The 25,195-nt window shown below is 40.8% G+C and overlaps 1 protein-coding gene across 1 annotated transcript in view; it reads left to right on the top strand.

The window, feature by feature from the left end:
- Window positions 1–25,195, top strand: part of KIAA2012 (KIAA2012 ortholog) — a 95,816-nt gene that overhangs the window by 40,607 nt on the left and 30,014 nt on the right. The window contains exons 12-13 of the mRNA XM_016161951.2: window positions 9,386–9,462; window positions 22,615–22,752. Of these exons, the coding sequence (XP_016017437.2) occupies window positions 9,386–9,462; window positions 22,615–22,752 (215 nt within the window). The remainder of the gene's footprint in view (window positions 1–9,385; window positions 9,463–22,614; window positions 22,753–25,195) is intronic.

Here is a 25,195-nt window from a genome sequence, read left to right as displayed (position 1 = left end):
AATACATACATACATATATGTATTTTGAAATGAGTTGGAGTGGGTAGTTAGAAAAACAATCTGAAATCTTTTCTGGTTTGAATTTTCTATGCTTTCCTCTGACTTTTCCTTCCCTATTGCTATCTCCTTGATATTTCATATCTCTCTCTCTCTCTCTCTCTCTCTCTCTCTCTCACACACACACACACACACACACACTAAATTTCCCATTAAAAACTATTTTTTCATTTCGGATCCACTCAGCTGACCTCTTTACTATCACCTTTCCCTTAACCAACTTTCTCTGGTCCTAATTCTCTTCAGCCATTAAAACTGCATTGTTTTAACTAGTGTTCATTTTGACTGACAAGGACAGCTAAGAGAATAATTCTTACCCGCAGTGACTAAGAGATCACAAAAAAAAAAAAAAAAAAAAAAAAAAAAAAAAAAAAAAAAAAACCCACCTCATCAGGGCTGTGCAAAAGCCTGTCTGTCTTTTTGGCTGGAATCAGATGGGCTGGAATCCCTCGTGTCACCCCTGGTCCAACCTTTGTATTTACGCTACAGCTGGAGGTTGGGACTCCTCGCGTGTGTCTGTCATCCCGCCATTGCTGCGTGCACTGAGCCCGGAGGCATATCTGCTGTTCAAATCTGGGCATCTCCTCACAGCATGTGTCAAGCGTTAACTGTTTCATGTTCTTGCTCTGTCAAAAGTTCCCATCTCAGAACTTTAGCATCATGGTCCCTGCAGGGTTCCGTCCTTAAAGACCTTAAACAAAAAATAGTATTTTCTTCAATGCTTTTTAAATCCTAAATCAACCTTCTCTCCGTGACAGCATGTAAGAATTTTCAAAACCATCCAATTGATTACGAGGCTTAAGCATCAAGGCACCCATTTTGTGTTTGCCCCTGTCTTAGGGTAAGGAAAACAGCTTTTTACAAGGCTTTCTCACACTTAGGTAAAACCTTTATTGTTCTTCAGTCTATGAGTCTGTCAATTCAAATACCAGCCATGAAAAGGAAGGGTCTAGAATTAACATCTCCTAAAAGCTTAGCTTTTCCTCAAAAAGTCACTTCTGCTCTTTTATGCCATTGACTCACATACATATTTCATACACAGACCTCCAGGACCACACAATTTATCCCCAAACATAGCAATAAGTAGAAAAGAAGGTTCATTTCTTGGAGAGCATGAAAAATGTGGTGTCCTCATGAGTTATTCAGGGGCAGCCCTGTGTGCTGTGGTCTGAGGGCAAATATCAGAGGAGGGGAGAAGTCAGGCTAGACCAAGTGCTTGTGCTCAGCTGGCCCAGGAAGGAGAATTTGCAGGGACGTCCTGTGGGTTCCACAGGTCATGCTTTGCACATTATAATGAGGTGGAAATTGAGCCCCTGGAGCTGTGCACAGCTCAGCCTGCACAGCCACAAGCTAGGAAACTATCTGAGAGAAAAGGACTCTCGGGCTTACATTTTAAGTGGAGGACTGAGGCCAGTTCTTCCTCTTCCAAGTCTCTTTTTATATTTCGTTTCCCTCATGGAGGAATAAGCAAAAAACTAAGCGTACAGGCTGACTTTGTAGTTCACCCTCCACCCACAGCCATTGCTGCTTCTGCTTCAGACCAAGGGGAAAGGACGGTTATGTAGAGACTTACTCTCTCTCTCTTCTAAAGAGTCTTTGATTAATAGGGAAATGTGTGTGGTCTTCCTTGCTGCTTATTTTGGAGCAGGCAGCAATGAATCCTGCATGAGGGACCTGCTAAAGTAACAGGAAGCAAGGCCACAGATCAAGAGTTGGAGCCAGAGCTGGGTGGAGGGAATTGATTTTGCCAGGGACTGCAAAACTAGGAGGGGGAAAAGGCACTATCATATTCTTGCCAATCTCAAAATCTGTAAGCAGAGAAATACTTGGGAGCCTGGCATTCTGCATTACCCTTCCTGTCATTCTCCTTGGGTGGACATGCTGACCATGGTGGGAAGAGTTTAGTGTTAGTTCTGCTCATTCCCACTCACTGGTTGGAACTGAGCAAAAGCAGATTTTAAATGTGAGCCTTGATGATGATGATGATGATGATGGCGATGATGGTGATGATGGTGATGATGATGGTGATGATGATGGTGATGATGGGGATAGCTACCATTGTTATTTAACTCAGATATGTCAAACATTGTGTTGAGTGCTTTACATTCATTATTTCACTTCATCCTCACAGTAATGATATATGGTAAATTCTATTATTTATTTTTCATCTAGGACAATGTGGCTCAGAGTGGTTAAGTGATTTACCCAAAGATCACACAGCTAAGTGATGTAGCTGGGATTCGAACCATATGAACCTGCATTTTTACCACTATGCACGGTTAGTGGTGATGGCACTCTAAATAGGCACATTTCCTGACTTGAAAACGACGCATACAAGCAAATGGCCTTCTGTTCTTTTCTCCCTCTAATTCCCCTTAACCAGCATCAGAAACCCTTTTGTGGATAATAGTGAAAAATGACCTACAACTTTTAGAGATATGGGAAGAAAGGGAGAAGCTGAAAAAGAAGAAGAAATAATTTGAGAGAACCAAACTCTTGAAACAAATTTTCAAGTAAGATAGGCCTATTTACAGGGTAGCTCTCCAGATCAAATATGTTCTCCCTAATATGGCCAAAAATGCTATAATTTCACTTCTACTATTCTACTATTCAAATTTCACTAATAATAGATTCACTTTGGATTCAGAGGTATTCCTTCAAAATACTGATGCTGAGAAGCTACTAGTCATTCCACTAGTCAGTAAAAATTTATTTAATGAGATGGCTGTTCTCTTGCAACCTGGATGAGAACAGCTGCTCTGAGGGACTAAAAATTCTGGTAGGGGTGGAAAACAGAGGTGAGTGATTTTGGGGTAAGCAAAGTTTTAAGGGTTGAAACATGCCTAACTGGTGGGTTACCCAGAGAGCTTGGATAAACAGAGAATATTAGCTATATGGGAAAGGAGACAGAAGGAGGAGAAAGTACAGAAAGGGAAATGGTAGAATGCCAAAGACACATTTGGACTATTTTAGAAGTGCCCCATAATAAGCTCTATATCCAGGAAAGGGAAAGAAAACGTTTATTTCTTCTCTTCTCTATTCCTAGTAACTAAAAGACCTTACACTAATACAAATCACTTTCTTATTTTCAAGCTTTTGAAAATATTGTTCCCTTTGCCTAGAGCATGATTCGTCATCTCCTCCTATCCCCTGACATTTTTTAAATTGTGGTAAAATACGCAACATAAAATTTGCCATCTTTCCCATTTTTAACAGTGTAGTCCAGTAGTGTTAAGTGAATTCACATAGTTGGGCAACCAATCACCAGAATTCTTTTCATCTTGCAAAACTGAAAGTTGATACCCATGAAATAAAAACACCATGTTCTCCCTCTCCCCTATCCCCTGAAAGTCACCATTCTACTTTCTATCATCCCCCCAACTCTCACTCCTTTTTATGGTTAACTCCTACTTAGCCTCGAGTTTCCAATTTAGTTCTCAAGTAGACCTCCCTCCAGGCAGCTTTTCTGTGCCTCCCCCCAGCCTTCTTTACCTAATGGGTGAACAGCCTCTTCCACACCCTCGCACATACCTGGTACATACCCCATCGCAGCATCTCTCTCAAAGAATTGTCTGCTTACTAGACTTTTCTATTAGACTGCAAGCTTTTTAAGGGCAGGGACCCATGAGTACCACCAGTACCTGGTAGAATACTACTGGCACACACTGACTGTAGGTGTTTCATATGTATTTGATGAATGAAAGAGTTCAGCTACAATACAGGTTAAACAGGCCTCTTTAAAGGTTGACTTGGAAGACTCACAGTTATACAGAACACAGTCTTTGCAGGAAAACACATTTCAGCGGGATTGCCCTTGTAAGCACAGAGTACCTCTTTCAGGGCTTAGAATATAGAAAACTTATTTGTTCCCTTGATTTGCTCAATGACCTGAATGAAAAACTCTTACATCTCTGTGTTTAACATTCCCCCACTTATTCTTAAGAAAACAGATACAATACTACTCCGAAAACACTTGATACCTCCTGGAATTGAATTCAAAGAGCAATTTAAAACATCTATTCATTGAAATTACCATAGAGCTTTCATGACCTTTTGTTTTCTTTTTGGTCATTTGGTTTTAATGCACATTTTCAGATAAAAATGATAGGATTCTAAAAAATTATATGTATGGTGGACTTTGGGTATTTGGGAACTTGAAGGTCAATTTCAACTATTTGCAAATGACCTGCAGAAGTCAGGGACACTTACAATTTGCCATTTTAAAGAGAAATGAAATCAAATTATAGACAGCATGAGGCTGGGAGACAGAAGACCATCACGAAGCTAGTGAGTGCACCTACCTAACCGCCAAGCACCCAGATCTCAGGGTTGTGTTTTATATTTATTGTAACATCTGCAATAACCTTGTGAAGTTATTCTTTAAAAAGAACGTTGATGTGTTTGTGTGTAGGTTGGTTTTTTTTTTTTTTTTTTTTTTGAATAGCTTTTAGAAGAAGGCCAACTGCTGGAGCTGGTGATGGAAGTAAGAGAAAGTGAAGTGGCCTAACAATTTGATGATTCTCTGCTAAACAATAGTTTTATAAATTACTCTAATCCTTTAATTATAGACTCATTTATAGACTCACCAGGAGTCTAAAGAACTCCTCATCTTTTTAAATTTCTACTTTAGTTTTATTGGTTATATGATATATTCTAGGGTGTTCACAAATCTAAGGAGTCTTGAAACTCTCAGGATGAGTCCCTCTCAAAGTAGCCAAGATCTACTGTTCACTTAATGTATAGTAAGCACGAGGGATCAGTGCTCACGCAGTGAAGTAGTACTTAGCACAATGCATTTTAGGACTATTACGGTTTTCAAGATGTCTATGTAAATGTGTGTGTGTGTGTTAAATTTCTCAGCCTATAAAAAAATTTAGAATATTAACTTTTGTTCTGTCAGAGTGATAAAAAAATTTTAACTTTTAACTAGTAATTAACTAGTAATTCGTAAATACTTTTTCTATTTTATTACCCTTTAGACATTTGTGTTACCTTCTCATCAAAAGACCATAAAAAAGCATGAGATTTTTCTTACGGATATTTTTTCCTCCTAGTTTTTCTGTTGCTTCTTTTACACATCTCCCTGTGGCCTAAGAATTTTCATTTGCTGTTGTCTTAGTTCTCACAGTTCCTCATTTGAAAATTGATGAAGACACCAACATCGGAACATGTTCAATAGAAAGAATTAGTGAGTCTGTTTTACAGAACAGATAAAGGTTGCTCTTTCATTCGTTCGTTCATTCATTCTACAAACACTAATTGACCATCTATTAATACTGAATACTGTGCCAGGCACAAGAATACAGTTGAGAGACAAAGTTCATGCCTTAAAGTCATCCACAGTAGTGAAGTATGCTTACAGCTTATGAATGAGCACAGGCTAACTTAACCTGAAGGTTAAGAGGCTTTTAGGAGAGCACTTAAGCTGAGGATATATGTAAAAACTAGCCAATTAGAGAAGAGGAAAGGATGCTCCAGGGAAAGGGACCATATGAAGGTTAGAGAAAATGGCAACATGGGAGAAACGTAATTAGCTTGTAATGCCTGGACCGCAGGGCTTATATAAGGGAAGAGATGGTGAGATATGCAGCTCGTGGGGTAGGCAGGAGTTAGATCATGAAGGGCCATAGGCAGCAACTAAGAAATTTATCCCAAAGCTTATGAGATCCTGTTTATGCAAGAATTAACATAACCAGATTGTTATTTTAGGGAAATGATTCTCACAGCTATGGATTGAAAGGGGGTAAGATTAGAAGCTGGTAGACCAGATGTCTATACTAGTTTGTAAACAAGTGATCAGGAACAGTATTTTCTGAGGAATTAAGACCCACATGAATTGAATTGGTCGGCCACTTTATGTGCAGCTCCACTTTCAGTCTCTTTTTGGAATTCCCTTCTTCCATACAGTCTTTCACCACAGGTATTCTTATTAATCTTATGATGTATCTGGATTGGAGGGTTTCTCATGTAGCTGATTTTTTTGTCATTTTTGCTATACAAGTCAAGTTTAAATTCCGTCATCTAGCTTGCCTTTTATTTTGGGCTTGGTAAACTGCCATGTGCCATTTGGCCTCTCCATAAAAAATAATTTATGAACTTTTGAGAGAAGTTGGTGTTCCCAAAGCTAAAGCCAGACCCTTGAGACTGAGCTAGCCTTGGTCCAAAAAGATATAAGTAAAAGAACTGTTATTCTAAATTGGAAAAAAAAATATTGCCGTTGCATTTACTAGGCATTTCCATATTTAAATTTAGACTGACTCATAACTTCTAGATCCGTTTACTTGGCTTCTTTAATAGAGATCCCTGGGGTGTGTCTTTAGCTTGGAGGCTTTCTCAGGTCTATTCGATATGCCCATCTCACCGTCCTCCTCATCCAGGAAGATTTAAAGAGAAAATGTGTAGCATTACCAAGGTCTTAAATCTTGTCCCAAGAATTTGATAATGACAATACCAAAAGGCCATCTTGGGTCTTGATCTCCTGAATTAAACAAGCAGACTTGAAATTTGTTGTAATATAACAAACACTCTATAGGTCATAGGCATCTTGAGTCATATCATATAAAATAAAGTATTTTTAGATCTCATTCTTAAGGAAAGGTCAGAAGGGCTATAGAAAGGAACCAGAATTATCCTTCCTTTTATGGTTTACTTTATGCTGAGAAGAATCTTTTTTTAATAATCTGGAATTTGCTTTTGCACTTTCCATTTTTTGACCAAAAATACAAACTCATGAAAGTACAAAGGCCTCTTTCCATTGGTTTCTGCTGCAAGTCCACGTGCGAAGCTGTGAAAAGGCAAAGGTGCTTTCTGAGATCTGTTTGTCAAAGGATATATCCCCTCCTCAATGAACAACCACTGAAAGTTGTGGGCGAAGCTTCATGACAGCATACTGACAATCAAAGTGACCTCATGCCTTAGAAATGCTGTGTGTGGGAAAAGGCCCTAAACATATTTAGAGAGGCTCCTGCCAGCACCTCCAAAAGCTACTGCCCTGGTGACCACAGAATGTTTTGCCACTTTAGAGCCTGTGGGTCTGATGCTCTTTTCCAAGCTCTAACACGCATCTATGAAGGAGTCAGATGGCCTACTTGGCCTAATAAGGTGTCCTGTTGGAGTTTGGTCTCCATTCTGATACCGGATGAGGACCACCAGAGCATCTTACAACAAGGAATACAAGTTTTCTGAAACAGTGGGAGTACATGTGACTCTATTTCATTTTTATCTAAAACAATGAACAACTTAGGCATAGTCAGTAAATTTAAACAGAAGGAAATTTTAAGGCACCTTTTCCAGGCTAGAATCAGATGTTCTTTCCTGCTTTTCAAGTTTTGAGTGTTTGGGGAAGGATCCCATGACTTGAAGAAGGCAGAAGAGGCTTGGGATGAGACCCCCTCTAGTAAGGGTCATCTCTGAAAATGCCTGATTATCTAATGGCAATGCTATCTTCTTGCTAAAAGCCTGTGGTTAGATTAATGCTAACATTTGAAAATCTGCTCAGGCCTGATGGTGAGCAGCCAGGGAAGGAATGTGTTTTCTGTTTATCTCTTTAGTGGCACAAATGTTCACCACAGAAAGCCCCTGAGTTCCTAATTTCAGGCGGGCCTGGAAATTGTGCAGTCTGTAGTCTGCGATTGTACACACCAGCTCCAGAATGATGAAAAAGAACCAAGCCTGTGTTCACAGCCAGTTGCCTGTGTTGGTCGATGAATCAGTTTCTTCAGCTTGATAACAGGGGTAGATCTTCCCACATTGTTCAGAGAGGAAGTTTCACCACCCTCATTGCTTTATCTCCCAGGAATGCAGTTTAAGTTGTGTCTCTTACTTGACAGCTTGGACCTCAGTAAATTACCAGGGTCTTGACCCAAGAGATGGAGAAGTCTTAAGCGATTTTTCAGCCTCCTATCTAAAAATGTGTTTACATTTCTTGAACTCTGGCTGACTGATTCATTCTCCTGGTGTTGCAAGAACTTTCCTTATGCATCAGAATTTATAAGTTTCATTTCTAAGAGACCCATGGTTCCTTTCAAGCCACAGTGAAGTGAACCTCATCATAGTACAACTCTGCTGGGCTGGATTTGTCCAGAGGCCAAGCAGCTGTGATGTGGCAAGCTCAAGAGATGGCTAGCAGGAGGCAGTGTGATGTGGAGGGAAAAATACGAGATGCTAAGTCAGGAGATCTGGTCCTGCTCTATTTCAACGTATGGCCTTGAGCCAATCACACAAAACCACGCTCTGGGCCTCAGTTTCCCCAGCTGTTTTCAATAAAAAATAATTTTTAAAATCTGTGCAGAAGCCATTTTCAAACAAGGTAGAAGAGAACAGCTGAGAAACAACAGAACAGGAAAGGTCAGCCCATTAGGAATGAATAAAGGCTTCAGGTCACAGAGACAAAGATGCAGAATCACATATGGCTTGTAGACTCTTAAAAGAGCTACTTAAGAGTAGCAAGTATGGAAGAACTTTTTGTTGGACACTGGTCCCACACACAAGACTAAAATCCTTGTCAGAGGAGCCACGTGCCTGGCCAAATCTGTTCCTCAAATAAACATTCCTTTATAAACATTAAATTTACTTTCTTAGGGGAAAAAAAAAGAAAAACAAAATAAATCCTATCCTTTTGCAGTTTGGCATTTGACTCAGGCAGTATTGGACTCTAATCCTTACTCAGAACCTCACTAGCTATACACCCTTGGGTAGGTGACTTTACCTTCCAAGCCTCAGTTTTCACACCTTAGAGAGCAGTGATAGTATAACCATGGAAGAGAGTCATGTGGATTATATGCCAACAGTTGTCTGTGTGGCTCCTGCTTCATGGTGGTGATTAGTCCCCCGTGATTTCCATCAGTCTCCTCCCTCCAGCTTCACCTTGGCGTCATGGTTCCACCTCACCTGTTGCCCCTCTACATCATGAGGGAAAAGGAAGTCTCTGATCTTTCTATCTGAAAGGTTACAGAGGCATTTTCCTGCTTCAGTGAAGTATGATCATACAAAATTTATATTCAACAGCATCAGCAGATTTTTTTCATCAATATTTCCTTTTTAATTTCAGCTCTATCTGAATTTTAGTAGCACGAAGAATTTACTTTTGTCCTTCCAAAGAGCAACCAAACAAGAAAATAGAAATCTGATTTTAAGGTCTTAACACTGAATGTAACGTGGTGTTTAGACTGTGCCTATAGTAGTTACAGGTATTATCTGGTGAGTAAATGTGAATGTCATAGGTGTATATGTTTATAATCTGATACAAATGAAGTAGGCGTGTATGTATATGATATATATAAAAATTCATGAGACCTAGATCCTGATCCTTTTCTAACTTCTACCATAGCAAACACTGAATCTGGAACCGATCTTCACATGAATCTTAATGAAACCTCACCTTTGACCCAAAAGCCAGAGAAGCAGGTACTGACTTTGAATGACCATTTGATGGGGAGTCTGAATTTTGGGGTTCTTGTCCTGGCTTGCTGTGTGACCCTGGGTGAAATTCTTCACCTCTCTGGGCCTCTTTTGCCTCAACAATAAAATGAGGCAAGTGGACTATAAAATCACAGAGGTTCCTTAACTCATAGACTTGGAATATTTTAAGCTGAATGGGCCTCCTCTGACTTCTGCAAGTCAAAAAGGGGACAAGAAACATGGAAAGGTATCATCTATTGAGGCCATAGCAATGGACCCATTTTTTTCATTCAATTCTTATTCCTAAGAGGGAGAGAAAAATAACAACAACAACAAAAAAAACCACGCAAGCATCCCATGAATTAAGAAGAAAAATGCTTCATCTCGATGGGTTAGGTATATCTATTAGTGATTCAAGGACATATGTTCACAAACATGTTTGTTCCTTGATTTGAAGCTTCGAGACTCGGACTGTCTTCATATTCTTTCTGGAGACAACTCAGGGGGATTCCTGGAGCTGCACTCTGGCTGGCTCTCAGCTCTCGGGGAGCCTGAAGCTGAAGGAGCACAGCTCCAGGGCACACTCAGGTCCCTCCCTACCCTGTGACAGCATGGGGGAGTGAAAGGGCTTGATCTATACTTCTCCCTCATCTCCAATTTCCTGCCACAGCCTGCCTTTCTCCTCTTCCCTCACACTCATTAAATAACAATAACAATAAAAGTAGTTTTCTTTTCATCTGTGTGCCTAGCTGGAAGGGCCTGAACTCTCAGTTAGAACTCCAGGCCTGGGTCAGGCCTCCGCTGAGGTAAAACACAGCTGAGCCATCCCTTCCTGCTACTGAGGAACCACAGATTCAACGTTTACATTTTCTCTTTTTACGTGCCCACTTTGAAGACAGCCTTTATAAGGGATCTAGAAGCTTTTTTAAAAAAAGAGAGAGAGAGAGAGGTTCTGTGACTCAGGAAGCTATAATATGCTATATTTTGATAATTTCACAGTTCCAAAGGCCTTGCAAATACCTCATGTACCCTAAACACACTCCAAAGTTACACAGCTCCGTAGCTGTATTTCAGGAACTAACATCACCCACAATAAAAGAGTGGCTCAGTCATGTCAAATTAAGTCCTAGACTGAATTACAAACCTTGCAGTCAGAAAGAGGAACAACAGACGGAGGGTCTTAAACTCTAATCCTGGGTTCCTCTGTAAGGCTGTGGCAAACCAGCTTACTCTTAGAACTTTAGTGCCTCCTTCGTGAAAAGAACGGGGCTGCTCTCTCCTGTACCAGTTGGTTCATTCAAGTCAACCATCTTATTTCCTTTAGAAGTAGCCCCCTAAAAGGAAAGCTATTTAAGGAAAGTCTAGAGATTCCCCATGACCCCCCAAACAGAGAAAATAGGGGCGAGGTGAGAGAAATGGAGGTATCTTCTTTGTCTTACCCAGCCCCTTATTTACTTCTTGAAGCTAATGACCCTTTGTTAGATTAATCACTGACTTCAATTTTAACTACTTCCTCAACCTATTCCATGTAAATGACTAATTTCATGTTTACTAAAAAGCATCTGGAAAGGATTTAGAAACAAATCTCTGCCCAGCAAATTTGTTACCTACCTTGATGGCAAATCCAATGGATTCCTTCCATTGTCACCTGCCCATTCTGAAACGAGCTAGGATAGTACTCAAAATTGATCTTTATCTACATCAGCAGTTTCTGCTCTTCCTTTCTGGAACTTCACCACTGACTCACCCCCTCCCCTCTTTCACTGGGGTCTGCCCATATTAAGAGTTCAGTCACATAAAATACTGGTACTTTTTTTTAATCACAGTGCGAGGAGGGGGCGGGGGACGAAACAAACCCAAAGGTAGAATATTTTGGGAAACAATTTCTGACACCGGGATAAGAAAGAAAGCCACACGGCCGGCGTTTTGCAGACGTGACTGGGTTCATGGATTTACCCGATTCTGGAGGCTGCCTCCGGGTGCCCCCTACTGGTTGGATTTAAAACCCTCTTCTGCGCGTTTCCTACGCGGTGTACGCGCTGTGGAAGGGAGTGGGAAGAATCAGAACTCTCGCCTCCAGGACACAGGATGGCAAACCGTGGAACTAGCTCCTAAGGCACCCCTTCCACACCTGGTCGAGGATCAGGGCTTCGGGGGTAAATCCATAAGTAGAAATGAGAGTAGCAACTGACATCAACCACTTTCTAGGAGTTGGAGGAGGGGGTTAAAGTCGGGGATAGACGGGGAAGAAAACTGCAAGGGGAAACGTGGAGATGAAAAGAGCGATGAAAAAAGAAAAAGGAGACAAGCGGACACGTTTCAACTCCAAGCTCCCATTTCCTCTTTCAAATGAGCTGCCTCCCCACTGTGAACAGAATCAAGTATTTATGAAGGCATTTTTTGCATATTAATAATAGCTGCGTATGGAGCATTGCCACTTCAGGAGTCCTAAAGGTATGGTGCCCTATTTATAATGCGGGTCCTTAAACTCCTCACAAAATGTGAAATTCTCCCTCACATTACTTTCCTTTCTGCCTTGTGGCTCCTCCTAAGGCCTTTCATTTGATTAACAGATATTTGTTCCTGGAATGCCATCAGAGACCGAGGTCTGGTCTTACCTCTGTGCCGGCATCAAATCGCCAGAGATGCTTTTCCTCCTCCCCAGGGTCTCTCTGTGCAGATGCCTCAAGTTGGGTGAGGTGGCCAGCACCTAAAAAGAGTTTTAAAATTGTAAGTGAAAATTCTAGGAGGAAACGTTAACAAATCTATGCTCTGGGGGACAAAAGTAAGACTTTTTTTAAAAAAAGTTTAAAAATAATTGCACTAACTAGGACAGCATTACTCTCCATCCTCAGTAAAGATCACATTCCATTTTAAAAGGAAAACATTGAGAACTAGTTAAGAAAATAAGCAAAAGACATCAACAATTCAAATACAAAATAATAGGAATAGAAAACAAGTATGGAAAAATATTCATCCTGAGTAGCGATTTAAATGCAAATTGAGACAAACTGGAGGTACCATTTTATATCTGAGGTGTTTGTCTCCTCTCACTTTTTTTAATAGTAACTCCCAGTACTAACTAGGTTTTGTTAAAACTTACATACTCTGGTGGGTCGTAATTTGTTTCAATCCATTAGTTAAGCAAAATGGCAGCATGACTTCTAAAACATAAAAATAATGTTTGTACCCATTGATTCAGTATTTCTGAACTCTGGGAATTTATCCTAAGGAAATTAATTTGGCAAAGTAAAAAGTGACTGAAGATGTCCATTGTGGCATTATCTATAACAGAGAAAATTTGGAAACAGCCTAATAGTCCAACATTGGAGAAATTAAGTAAATTGTGACATAACCCTCTTAGTGAGGGTCTTGATTTAGGCGTTAAAAAATGATGCTGCCCTGAATAAGCTTGACTCTGTCTGATCTCTGAAGCTAAGTAGTGCTGGGCCTGGTTAGTACTTGGATGGGAGACCACCTAATTTTAAATTAAAAAATAAATTTAAAATAAATTTAAAAAATTTTTAAAATAAAAATTAAAAATAAAATCAGGGATTGTAAACCAACAAGATCCTTGCCATCTGTGAGGTCAACCAAGAGTTGCCTCACCTAAATAAATAAATAAATGAATAAATAATAATAATAATAAAATAATGATGCTTGTTCAGACTAGAAACTGATTTAATATTAACAGTTTAAATACAGGGTTTCTCAGCCTCAACACCACTGACATTTGGGGCCAGATATTGTTTGTCGGGGGGCGGGGCTTTCTTGTCCATTGCTGGATGCCAAACAGCATCCCTAGCCTGTATCCACTAAATGCCAGCAGTACACTCCAACTACTCCTTGTTGTGACAATAAAAAAATGTCTCCAGACCTTGCCATATGTCCCCTAGAGGGCAAAATCACCCTCAGTGAGAACCACCAATTTAATTTTAAAAGTAGAAGTTAAAATAATGTCAACCATGATTACAATATGTTAAAAAAAAAAAAAATGCACCTGTAAGGAAAATATTTGCAAATAATGCATGTAAAAAGTGCAGTCACACTAATTTGAAATTAGGGATGTGTTTAGTTGAGTTTTTTGTTTTAATTTTGTTCTCATTTTCCATTTTTTCAGAAATTTCCCTGTAAGAAAAAAAAATAGATTATTAAGATGCCTGGTTTTATTCCAGTCTGGTTTTAAATGATCTAAGGGTCACAGTAAACAACAAGTACACAGCAAGCTAAACAAGGGTCAATACCACAGAGCCATTCTACTGTTGGTTAAAATTATTTAACATTAATTAGGTTTTATTAGACTGTTGGATAGGTGCTATCAGGATTCTCCTTTTAAGGATCTCAATCCCTTTTAGCATTTTATCCCTCTGATCTTAGACCTTGGGGAACAATGAATTCCTTCTTTTTCTGAAAAGTTTAGATCTCAAAGTATGAAACTCTCTTGTCTATCCAGATTTGTCCATGTAAGCTTGGGACAAGAGGGCCCCTGAGCCCACTGGTTTATAGAGCTGTCAGGGCAGAAAGGTTGTCAGTAAAGAGTATCAAAGAACAAGCTCAACCCTTAATTAGATTTCCCAAGAATAGTTGCATCTCTTTGTTTAAAATAAGAAAGAACCCATCTCAACAGTTTTCACATTGTCAGTTTTCTCTCTTTGTTAGGGAGAGCAAACATCCTTTTTCACATGCTTTATCTTGGGTTTTGTTTTTTTGCTTTGTAGGGTTTAGAATTTTGGTAGTGTCCTAAAAACCCTGTTAAACTGGACTTCTGTCCCTTTCTCCCATTTCACAAAGCCAATTCTGTTTTGACAATATTATCTCTTGACTTCAGGTTTCATAAGTTTACGAGGGTATAAATCCATATTTGATCTTATGTATCCTAAATTTCCCTCTTTTGGATTTCAAAGAGTACTCTGTAATTCTAGCACACTGGGATTTAGGTTGAATAAACCTATGCTTACCCCATCTGTTTCCTTGGTGGTTTCACAGATGGTGTTCATATCGCCTTTCAGCCTTCCTCTTTCAGGACAAAGAAAACACACACTCACATACACCTGTAGACACACTAAGTTTTTATATAAGGGTACAAAGGTAACCTTTCGTTTTAGCATTTTGAGCTATATACCCTGACTTCTGTTGAACCTTTTGGCTGCTATCTAAAAGAACAAACTATTACTCTTTAAAGGTAGACTTTATCATCTAAACTCCCTTATACACCTTTGTATCCCATGCGTTTAGCACAGTTCCTGGAACATGGTAGCTCTAGGGGCAGGGCGTGACAGATAAATCTTTTGTTAACATTCAGGTCCATGTCCTGGGTAGAAAAGGCCCCTAATCTTCTAAATCGGATGCGAAGATTATGCTTGTTTTATTTCCAGTGATAATGATATCGACTGACATTTCTGTTAGCAACTCACACCATCTCCAGGTACTACTTCCTGCTGTTGGTTGCCACGATTTGGTACTTCACTCTCTGGAAAAGCTTTAAGTTGTGTGCAGATTGAGGTGTCATTAGGCCCCCTTCTTGGAGATCTTTTTGAGGCCGATTAATAAGATTGGGCCTGGCACTGATCCTTAGGACTCTCAGCTGTTTGCATTTCCCAACCTAGAGAAGTTTGCTCGCTCCCCACCCTTTGTTTCTCATTTCTAAAGGCCTGGCACAGCATCGCCCCCAGTTCATGCTGCTTCCCTCTCCTCCTTTCCTTGCTCCCTGCTTTTGTAAATAGCTTTGGTTATGGAACTCTGCAAAGGTTTTTTGAAGATCCAAGCAAACTTCATCTTCTGGTTCAACCTCACCCACAGGATTACTTTTCAGCCCAAGAACTCCATTGACAATTTAAGAATAATTTACTGAGAGGGGTTGGTTTTTAATTACAAAACAAAGACATCTATTTGTTGAATTTTCATTTCGATTATCATTTATTCCAGTAAGTATGTGTTTATTGATCTGTTGGCTCCTAGTTCCAACTAGAGGCATGATAGATGCCTAGTTAATTTTTTTCTTTTGTATTTTTATTATGGAAAATTGCAAATACATGCAAAAGCAGAAAGAAGAGTGTAACCAAACCTCCATGTGCATATCATAAGCTTTAACAATTATCTCTCCATTGTCTTGAGAAGGTCTTTTTAAATGGGAATAACAGCCGGCTGTTTTGGAGGTTTACTATAGAAGGGTTTAGGATTATTCCCCCTAACCCTCACAACATCCCTGTGAGGTAGGTGAAGTTATTATCACCATTTTGCAGTTGAGGAAACAGATGTCACAACAGACAGGGCCCCATTCAACACGTGGCCTGTACTAGCAAAGAGGCCTACTGGTTTGGGAATCCCATAAAGCTGCACTGAGATCCCATCTTCTTCCATGCTGTCCACATGGTTGTAGGAGGGCTTTTTTTACTGCTCTGAGACGCCATTTCCTTATCTGTAAAAGATAATAATATGTTCCTCATGGGGTCTTGACAAAGATTAGATGAAATAACACATGGAAAGGGATTAGCAGAATACTTGTCAGTAGGCAATCCCAATAAATTATAATAGTAATTATTATTCTGTTCCCCCTCTGTCTTGAAAGCCATTATAAAATAGAACTTGGAGCTTGTATACAATCTAAGCATTCAAATAAGGAAAAAGAGAAGCTTGGAAGACAGGTCTATGAGCCAATCCACCAACTGTTTCCCCCACCCCCGACTCCCAATCTGGAAACCCAAATGCCTCCCACCCCAGATATCCTCCATGCTGTCTGGAATTTTGTTTCGCTACTTAAAATTCTGCCTATTAGCAATTGCTTTGGGTTTCTCATATCTCATCATGAACTTTTTAAAAAAATTGTTTTTTGCCCTGCACCTAAGGGAGCACAGCTGAAAGCCAGGGGAAGAAGAAGAGGCAGGGAATTTTGAAGCTGAAAGCACAGTACCCAGCAGGGACCCAACCCCATAGCGTGAGGCTGTGGAGGAAAACTTAGAGGTTATAGGACAGGAGGACCCAGTGGGAGGGAAAGGGTCCGAAAAGAAAGGAAAAGGACCGCTTCCCTTTTCTTCTTCCAGCCCTCTGCTGTCCCAGCACTGCGACAATGCTAGTTCAATTCCTTAATCCAGCTAAATTATGGGTTAGATAAGCTCTTATGGACCAGTATGGGAATCAAAATACCATGGGTAACATTTCTTTTTCTAGTAAAAATCAACCGATTTAAAATAAACTTTATAATGGAATCAGTTTGCAAGTTGAGATTCCCACTCTCTTGGTTGCCAGATTAGAAAGTCACATCAGAGCCAACACAACAAGGAAGTCTCACAGTTTAGGGTTAAAGTCAAATTTGGGGTTAGAAGGAACAAGGGACTTGTTCAGATTTCCCACCCCGCATGTTACCACCTCCCATCTCCCAGTCTAAAATAGGATGCGTCATCTCTCAGTTACTGGCAAAGTTCCAGCCTGAATACAGCCAGACTCCCCCTCACAGAAAAAGCTAGCTTCTGCCTCCCCTGGGGCAGGAGAGATTACTATTTTGGCTTAAAATTTTTCTCCTCCAGCTTCTGCTAAGCCAGATCAACAATGATTCTATTGTGTCAACAAAGCACTTAATTAAACTGAGGATAGTATCAATTAGAACTCACAGATAAGACTTCTTTCCATATACTAGAAGCCCTGGAATTAAAGTGCCCTGAGATTCATTATCAAAACTCCCTGAAACACACAGTGAGGGTAGAGAAACTGAGACACAGAAAGCTGAATGCCTTGGCAAAAGTAACCAAATGAGTCCCTCACAAAAGCTAATACTGGAGATTGCAGCATTTCCTTTCCAGGCCTGATGTTTGCTAGCTATTGGGCTAATTAGCTAGACATTCAGGAGATTGCTGTACAATCTCCTTCCATGGGGTTGAGATGTAAAAAGTCAATGGAGACCAAAATTCGTGACAGGAGAGGAACAAAAAAGCTCTTCTCTGGCTTCCAACCAAACTGAATCTCTACCAAGCCTCCTTGTGGGATCCTTAAACTGTCCACTTAGCCCGTTTCAGCAGCACCAAATAGCCTTTAGAACATAAAAAGTGGGCCAGGATGTTGGCTGGCCAAGAGGAACATGACGATCCTGGGTGAGCAGCATGTGAAACACTGGGCAGACTTGTGGTAGGTAGAATCACGCCGTGGGTTGGGGTCCCTCCTGCCCCTCATAAAGAGTGCGAGCAGTCAAGTCAGCTTGTTGAATTGAGATCCTGGTGCTCCATCTGGCTTCCTGAAGACTAGAGGTCTCCTGCTCCTCCAGGCCAGGGAAGCCTAGACAGAGACACAGTCTCAGAGTGGGACTTGGGGGTGGCCAGCCTTGCACAAGCTAGGTCCCCTCCAAGCTGATAGAGTCTAAGAAGCCCCTGGCCCACTCGGACCTCTCCAGGCAGCCCAGTTGTGGGAGCCGCAGAGTTCCATGTCCTGCTCAGCCCTGTGTCCCCCATTCATATCGCCTACTTTTAGTGCCAAGAAATGGCCAAGAAATAACAACCTGAGAAGGCCAAGCACAGAGAAACTTGCCAGCCCTTCAGCCCATAGCTCCTGGCAGGAATGGTCCTTTCCAGGACTTGGTCCCTACCACCCAGCAGGGGGCATGGCTAGGGGGATGCTCAGAATCCCAGCCCTTCTGCCCGCCAACCCCCCAGTAACTAGATCTCTCAGATCTATCCATCCCCACTGGGATTCAGATCCCCTCATCCCCCCAGGGAAGTGGAGGGACAGACTCTCAGCCAAGTAGGGGGCCTAGGGTCCAAAGAAGAGACTGACTCTTTCCCTTTTGTTTGCTCACAGGAGGGGACAAATGCCCTGTGTGCACAGAGGTGTGATGTGACAACTTGATAAACCACATAGGGGTTTCTGCAAAGGCCTCCCGACCCTGCTCTCCATGCATTAAGATAATGGTGGGGTGTGTGCCCCAACGCATTTCAGATCTTGGCTACAAAGGTTCTTCTTCCTTCTTTTTTCTTCCTCCAACTCAGCTTGCCCACAGGTTCCCAGAGACTCTTGGCAGCTTGCTCTTAGGCAGAATGAAGTTGTTTGTGAGTTGCGTAGGAGGCAGTTAGACAGCAAGAGTGTTGCAGCCTCCTTAATGAGGGACAATAGTTCTTCTTGGAGCTATTAAGCCACAGCTACAGAGATGGGGAACCCCAATTAGAAAGGAGTGAGAGAAGTAAAGAGGAAAATCCCAGAGACATTTACAAGACAGATTCATATCTTTGGTGGCTTTGTGGGACCCACAGGTGGAGATCCAGCTGGCTGGGTTCAGAATCTCCTTTCCTTCTTAAGGTAATATATCCCAATAACTGTGGAGTCAACTGCAGTAGTGACCCTTCAAAATACACAAGTTGAAAGGAGGAGGAAAAATTATTGGGAGAAGCATTTCTCCTTGAGTTCGTAGCTCAATTATTATAATCTAAGAGTAAGAAAATAAATGATATTTATTTAATGTAGCAGAGGTCCTCTGTAAGTTTTGCTGCATTATATATGTGTGTGTAAGGATATTTGTATAGAGCTGATAGCTCTCTTTTATTCTGGCTTTTGACTGAATCATATTATGTTTACAACAAGATAATAATCCTGGATTTTCCATGGCTCAGTCTGTAAGAGTATAAGATTAGCTCTCGAATTCATTAACAGTCATCTCCTTTTAAATGTCAGATAACGTTTTAAATGCCAAGTATTTACGCAACACCTTCTGTGCAATTCAAATCAGCTTTACCAAATTAACTTATTAATCTTTATTGTTTCATTTACTGAAGAGAAAGGCTTCCAGGTGTTTTTAGCAAGGGACATAGAAATATTAAAGTACTTACAGGACAATAGGTGAAGGAATGGGTTTTGATTTTTCTGCTAAACACTTCACCTTTCCATCAGCTTTGTGATCATTTTCACGAAAGCATGCACATAAAAGCAACAAAAAATCTTCATGCACCTCTGCTTTCCTCTGCTTCCTCCATCTTTCTTCCTTTCTGTCCACCTTGTGTTTTCTTCTCTTTTCTATACCTTCAGAGATCTTGACTCCTGTTCACTATTTATTCTGCTGTCTTTGCTCTCAAAATAGCCCAAGAGCTTGCAAGTGTCAATTATGGCGACTCTCCTACCCAGAAAACAGAGGGGTGCCTCATGGGGTCAGGGATGGAGCCCAGAAGGCTGGGTCAGAACAGGCCTAGAACTCAGGAATTCTAGTTTCCTTTTCAAAGAATTCCTACCTGGTTTTACCTCCAAATAATCAGATACACTGACTGTTAAAGATAGATCCCTCCAAGATTGACTCCTTCTTGTCACTTAGCTCTCTCCTCAAATGTCACCTCCTCAGAGAGATCTTCCCTGATTACCCAAAGGCAAGTCCCATCCACTCCACATTAACCTTAATTCTATCACCATTTTTTTGTCCTTACAGATTTATCACTATCTAAAATTATCCTGCTTATTCATGGATTTGTTCCTCTAACACATATAATATCACTCAATAAATATCTGTTTAATAAATAAATGAAAAACCACCCCCAACGGATGGCTTTCTTTCCTTGTTTCCAACTTTCTGATTTCTCCTTTTCTCACTACCTCTCAGAATCCTCTTTTCTTTCTTCCCATTTCCAAAGCCTCCTTTCACTATCATTTATGTGTTAGAACTCTTAAACATAATAAGCAAAAACAATACTTCTCATTCCAGTGACTACAGAGCCTTCACTGAAAACATTCCTTTGAGCTTGAATTGATGGCCCCTAAACATTAGGGAGATGAGCCATACAGTCAAGAGAATTGTTTTATCAAAAGATTTATAGGTCAAGTAATTAGGAGGGACTTTTCTCAAAGTCTCTCAACTCCCCACTCTTCAATCTGAACCCCATATAAAGAGTTAAAGTAATTCCAGCCGTTGGAACTGTCAACAAAATTGTCTCTTAGAGGTAATGGAGAAATTCCCCTCAAATCAGTATTGTCTGATTTCTATTATTCCACTCAGTGATTTATGCATGATTTTGGAAGCTAAAAAGCTTGAAATGCTCTGTCTGATTCTAGCTTGGACCAAATACTTTCATTTGATCTAGAAATGGGGAGGGGCTGTCTCAGAGAAACTAATCAGATATATGGCTGAGATGATAAAAAATTGGATATGTATTTGTCCAGAAAAAAAATCATCTCTAGCCACATTTCAAAACAGAGGAAAAGGGCATGAGTGTTCATAGGAATGATGGCTGCTTGTGGGGACCCACCTACTGATGAATATACACTGATAAACATTTGTTGAATAAAAGAGTTAATTCATCATTAATATTAAAAATAATATAAACATTATGGGAGGGAGAATTTATGACAGCCTGGAGAGACAGACATCCTAGAGTTAGTCTCCAAGAAAATATGGAAATGATCAAAACCCCACCCAGGGTGATCTCGTGCCATACTAATATATGTGACCCCAGCAAATCAGCCCTGAAAAATAGCAAATAACTTCTTCCTTGGGTATAAGGAGCCCGTGCTACACAGAGGAGGTCAGCTCATACTTTCTATAAGGTGTCTTCATTGGCCCTCCCCATGTGAACTGAGCTAGGCCATACCATGTAACTTGCCCCCAATGTGATTGTTACTCTTTTATTCAACAAATGTTTATCAGTGTATATTCATCCCTAGACCCTGTACCAGGTGCTGCTGTTACATGGGAACAGGACAGTCTGGTCCCTGTCCTCACAGAGCTTATAGTCAGGTGGGGAGGAGAGGTGGCTATGCAAGCGTGAGCCTCACTGTGGGCAATGGCGAGAAGTGCTCAGTGCTCTGGGTGTCGTGGGAGGCACAGATGAGCCAGCCTTGAAGGATGAGGAGGTGTCAGAAGGATGAGGAGGAATTAGAAGGAAGGAGCATGTTCCCAGGAGAAGGAAGGGCAGGCGTGATGGCTTTGCTCCAGGAGCTGAAATGTAGGCGTTGATGGTAGGTAGCCCTCTGCACTTGCTGTTCCCACAGTGAGTACACACTTCCCTGAGAGAGCCCCACAGAACCTTCCCTTGCCTTCTTCAGAGCTTTACTCAAACATTGCTTTCTTGTGGGGCCTTCCCTGGCTTCCCTGCTTAAAATTGCAGTCTCCACTGCCATTCCCAGATGCTCCTCACTCACTTCTCTGCTTTATTTTTCTCTATATCACAAATCACCTTCAGAAATAACTTATGTTCCACTTGCTTATTACCTCCTCCCTCTCAGTGGAATGTATGTGCAATTTTCATGAGGGTGGAGACTTCTGTCTACCTCTTGCACTGCCATATTCACTCTGCCAGGCATAGAAAAGCCACTCAATAAATATTTGTTGAATGATTAAATGAGGCAGGAGAGATAGTCCAGGCAGGCAGGAAGGGTCTTGTAAACCTTTTAAGCGGGTAGGCCTTCATTCTGAGGGTGAGGGCCTTTGAAGATTTTGAGCAGAGGAGTGATGTCAGGTTTGCATCTTGGGAAGATCACCCAGGTTGCAGCATGAGGCGTGGGCTGGAAAGCAACTTCAGATCCAGCTTTGTAGTGCTCTGAAACATGACACCATTTGCATGTTGTGGTGACAGGAGAAGGCATGGCCCAAAAGATTGGCAAGTCCTTGGGGCCTCCATTAGCCCATTCTTCCTTCCTTCTCTGTTTTTATTTTGTTCAAATTACTCTTCCTAACATAGCAAATACATTTTAAGTTTAGAAATAAACTGGAATCTTGCTATAACTTTATTTGCTGCAAGGCAGATTTGATAACCATTCATGGAAGCTATAGAAGTATCAAAAAGATCTCATTAAAAAAGGAGTCTTGGGCAGACAGTGACTTCAGCTCAGCTGTTTACCAGCAGTATGGCTTTGGGCAAGTTACTTAACCTCCCAGGGCCTCTGGTTCCTCCTCTGTGAAATGGGAATAGTAACACCCACTTTTTTGTGAGGCTTAAATAAAGTGATTACAACCCTGGAACATAGCAAGGTCCCTTTTCCACTTTCTCATTACATCAACTCCAGGTACGAACTAACAACCAGTCTCAAGTTATTCTGTACACATATGGGTCCCTTGCATCTTCCATGGTAAAAACTGGTTTTACTATTAGTTTTCCAACAATGAAAATTACTTTCTATAAATATTTGGGAATTTGGACTGGCTCTTGTCACACTGTATATCATTCCTATGAAAGTTGGGCTTTCTGCTTCTCTTCACAGGGAGCCCAGCAGTCCTTGGAGGCAGCAGCTCAGAAGACAGGAGAGCCTCAAAGTTGTATAAATAAAGAGCTGATATGTTCAAACAGAAAAGAATTTTACACGCGCAAGCTGCACATCGACATGATGCCGTTCCTGAAGGTGATCTCACACTGAGAAAACGAGGGGTTTTATAGACACATACACAGGCTTTCCAGTTAATACACTTCTGCATGGTACAAAAACAGCTTCAGAAGTCCCTCAGAGTTCCTGCTTTATCAGAAGGGACAGAAAATAGGCAGTTTGTAGCAGATGAAGAAAGAACAAATTAGGACAGTAATCACAGCCAGCCATCGGGAACAAATCAATTGGGTGTCTGGTTTAGATGGTAGGGGACAGTGAACAGAGAAGAGAAAGGATAACCTTGAACCACCTCATAAAACAGGCAAATATATTTCACTTTATCTTGACAGTAGTTAAAATAATTATTACTGTTTTATCACTGTAACTTGGTAGAGCTGATATTCCTACTGTAGAGAATGATTCTTGAGTTAACTATTTAGAAGTCAACTGCAAATCCTCTTTTAGATGTCTGACCTTGCTTTCTGTTCTCTAAGAGTTCATTATTTTCCAAGCTCAGCTTCACATCTAGTTAAGGGAACTGAGAGTTCCTGTTGTGGGAATGTCATTTGTCTATTTTTTCAATACTTCTTTCTGCCCCACCTAACACAGCCTGGCACATGAGAGGTGCTCACTGAGTTCTCCATAAATAGATCCTCCTTTTCATCCCACAGCCCTCTGGCTTAGGGCCCTCTTCCTACCCATCTTTGCCCCTCTCAGAGCTGAATGGACTGGAAATGACCATGGAATAAAAGAAACTGATCAGGAACAAAGCAAGGTTTGGCATGGAAGGAGCTCAGATACTTTCCTAGAGGACAAAATCCCAGACCTTTAATAAGATAGAAACAGGAGAAAAAAACAAATACTTACAGGATAAACTGGCAGGGACTTTGGAAATCATGAGGGTCACCCTGCTAACCTCAGCTTATCCAGAGTTCTCATGTTACCTCTTCTCTGGGCAACCCCAATCTTAGCTCTGCAAGGTGGGGCTTTGATAAGGGGTCAGGTATTTGCTCCAAATCTTTTCTTTCCGTGGCTGGGTTCTGCTTTCTTTTGTTTACTCCTTAGATAGGCTCTTTTCCCATGGTGGCAAGATGACCACTGGCTTCTCTTTCCTAGATCATTCCAGAAGTGAATCTCAGTGACCCGACTTGGGTCATTGCCCAAATGAATCACCATGGCCAGGGTAATAGAATACACTGACTGCCCCTGCCTGGAGCCACAGTGTCCCAAAAAGGAGAACAGAACACATGAAACTGGAATAAGAATTAATGATTCTGGGCAGCAAAGCAAAAGATATTTGCTACGATCATTCAAAATAATTACCCTGATTCATTAGTTTGGTAGGGCGACTATAACAAAATATCAGAGACTGAGTGGCTTAAACAGCAAATTAATTTTCTCACAATTTTGGAGACTAAAAAGTCTAAGAACAAGGTATCAGCAGGGTTAATTTCTTCTGAGGCCTTTCTCAATGGCTTGTAGATAGCCATCTTCTCCATGTGTCTTCACATGGTCTTCCCTCTGTGTTGGTCCATGCCCTCATCTCTTTTAATAAGAGTATCAGCCATACTGGATTAGGACCCACCCTGATGACCTCACTTTACCTCTTTACAGACCCGATCTCCAAATGCAGTCACATTCTGAGATACTGAGAGTAGACGTCAACATATGAATTTTGGAGGAACACAATTCAGCCTAAAATACTGACATTCATGAAACTAGCCTTTTTTTTTTTTTTTTTTTTTTGCTTAGCAACAGTTTAGTTCTTCCCTTAGGACTAGAAGAATTGTGGTTGGTACTTCCTGGGATGGGAAACCATCATCATTGTCATTGTTCATTCAACCCATAGTGAGCATCTACCACCTACTATGTACCTTCATTTCTGGTCATTTGGGATACATCACCAGCAAACAAAATAGACTGAGATGTTTGTCCTGCTTCAGGGAATGTGTATAGAATGTTTAAAGGTGATCATTGCTATGGAAATAAGAATATATTTATAGAGCATCTAGAAACTGCAGAATTCAGAGTGGGGAATTTTACAATAATTTTTTGTGTATTTAGTGTCCACAGTGCTTTTGTGTTACATTTTTCATTCAGCGATTTTGGCACCATCTTATTATTATACACTATATTGGATACTATACACCATGTACATAAACACACCATACATATATAATCAGATAATATACATCATATTATAGAAAGAAAAGCAGTGTTATTCCTAAGGCCCACTTTCCAGTCTACTCGTTTCAAGACTCACAGAAATTGTAACAGTCTGCCTCTACAAGAGACTCAGGGAGCACACACTAGGTTTTCTGACTTCCACACCAGTTCCTTGCCCAAAAGATCATAATTTTTCTTGGAAATGTTTAGTGTTAACAGCTCTCATTAGGTAGAACTTCTCCTTATTGGCATTGTAGTTCCCTTATTCTTAGGGATTGCTTTGTAGAAAGACACAAATCTTAGGGTTGTATATAAA

Source organism: Rousettus aegyptiacus, unplaced genomic scaffold, assembly GCF_014176215.1.
Source record: "Rousettus aegyptiacus isolate mRouAeg1 unplaced genomic scaffold, mRouAeg1.p scaffold_m13_p_2, whole genome shotgun sequence".
Classification (NCBI taxonomy): Eukaryota; Metazoa; Chordata; class Mammalia; order Chiroptera; family Pteropodidae; genus Rousettus; species Rousettus aegyptiacus.
This window is presented reverse-complemented; position numbering and strand designations above follow the sequence as displayed.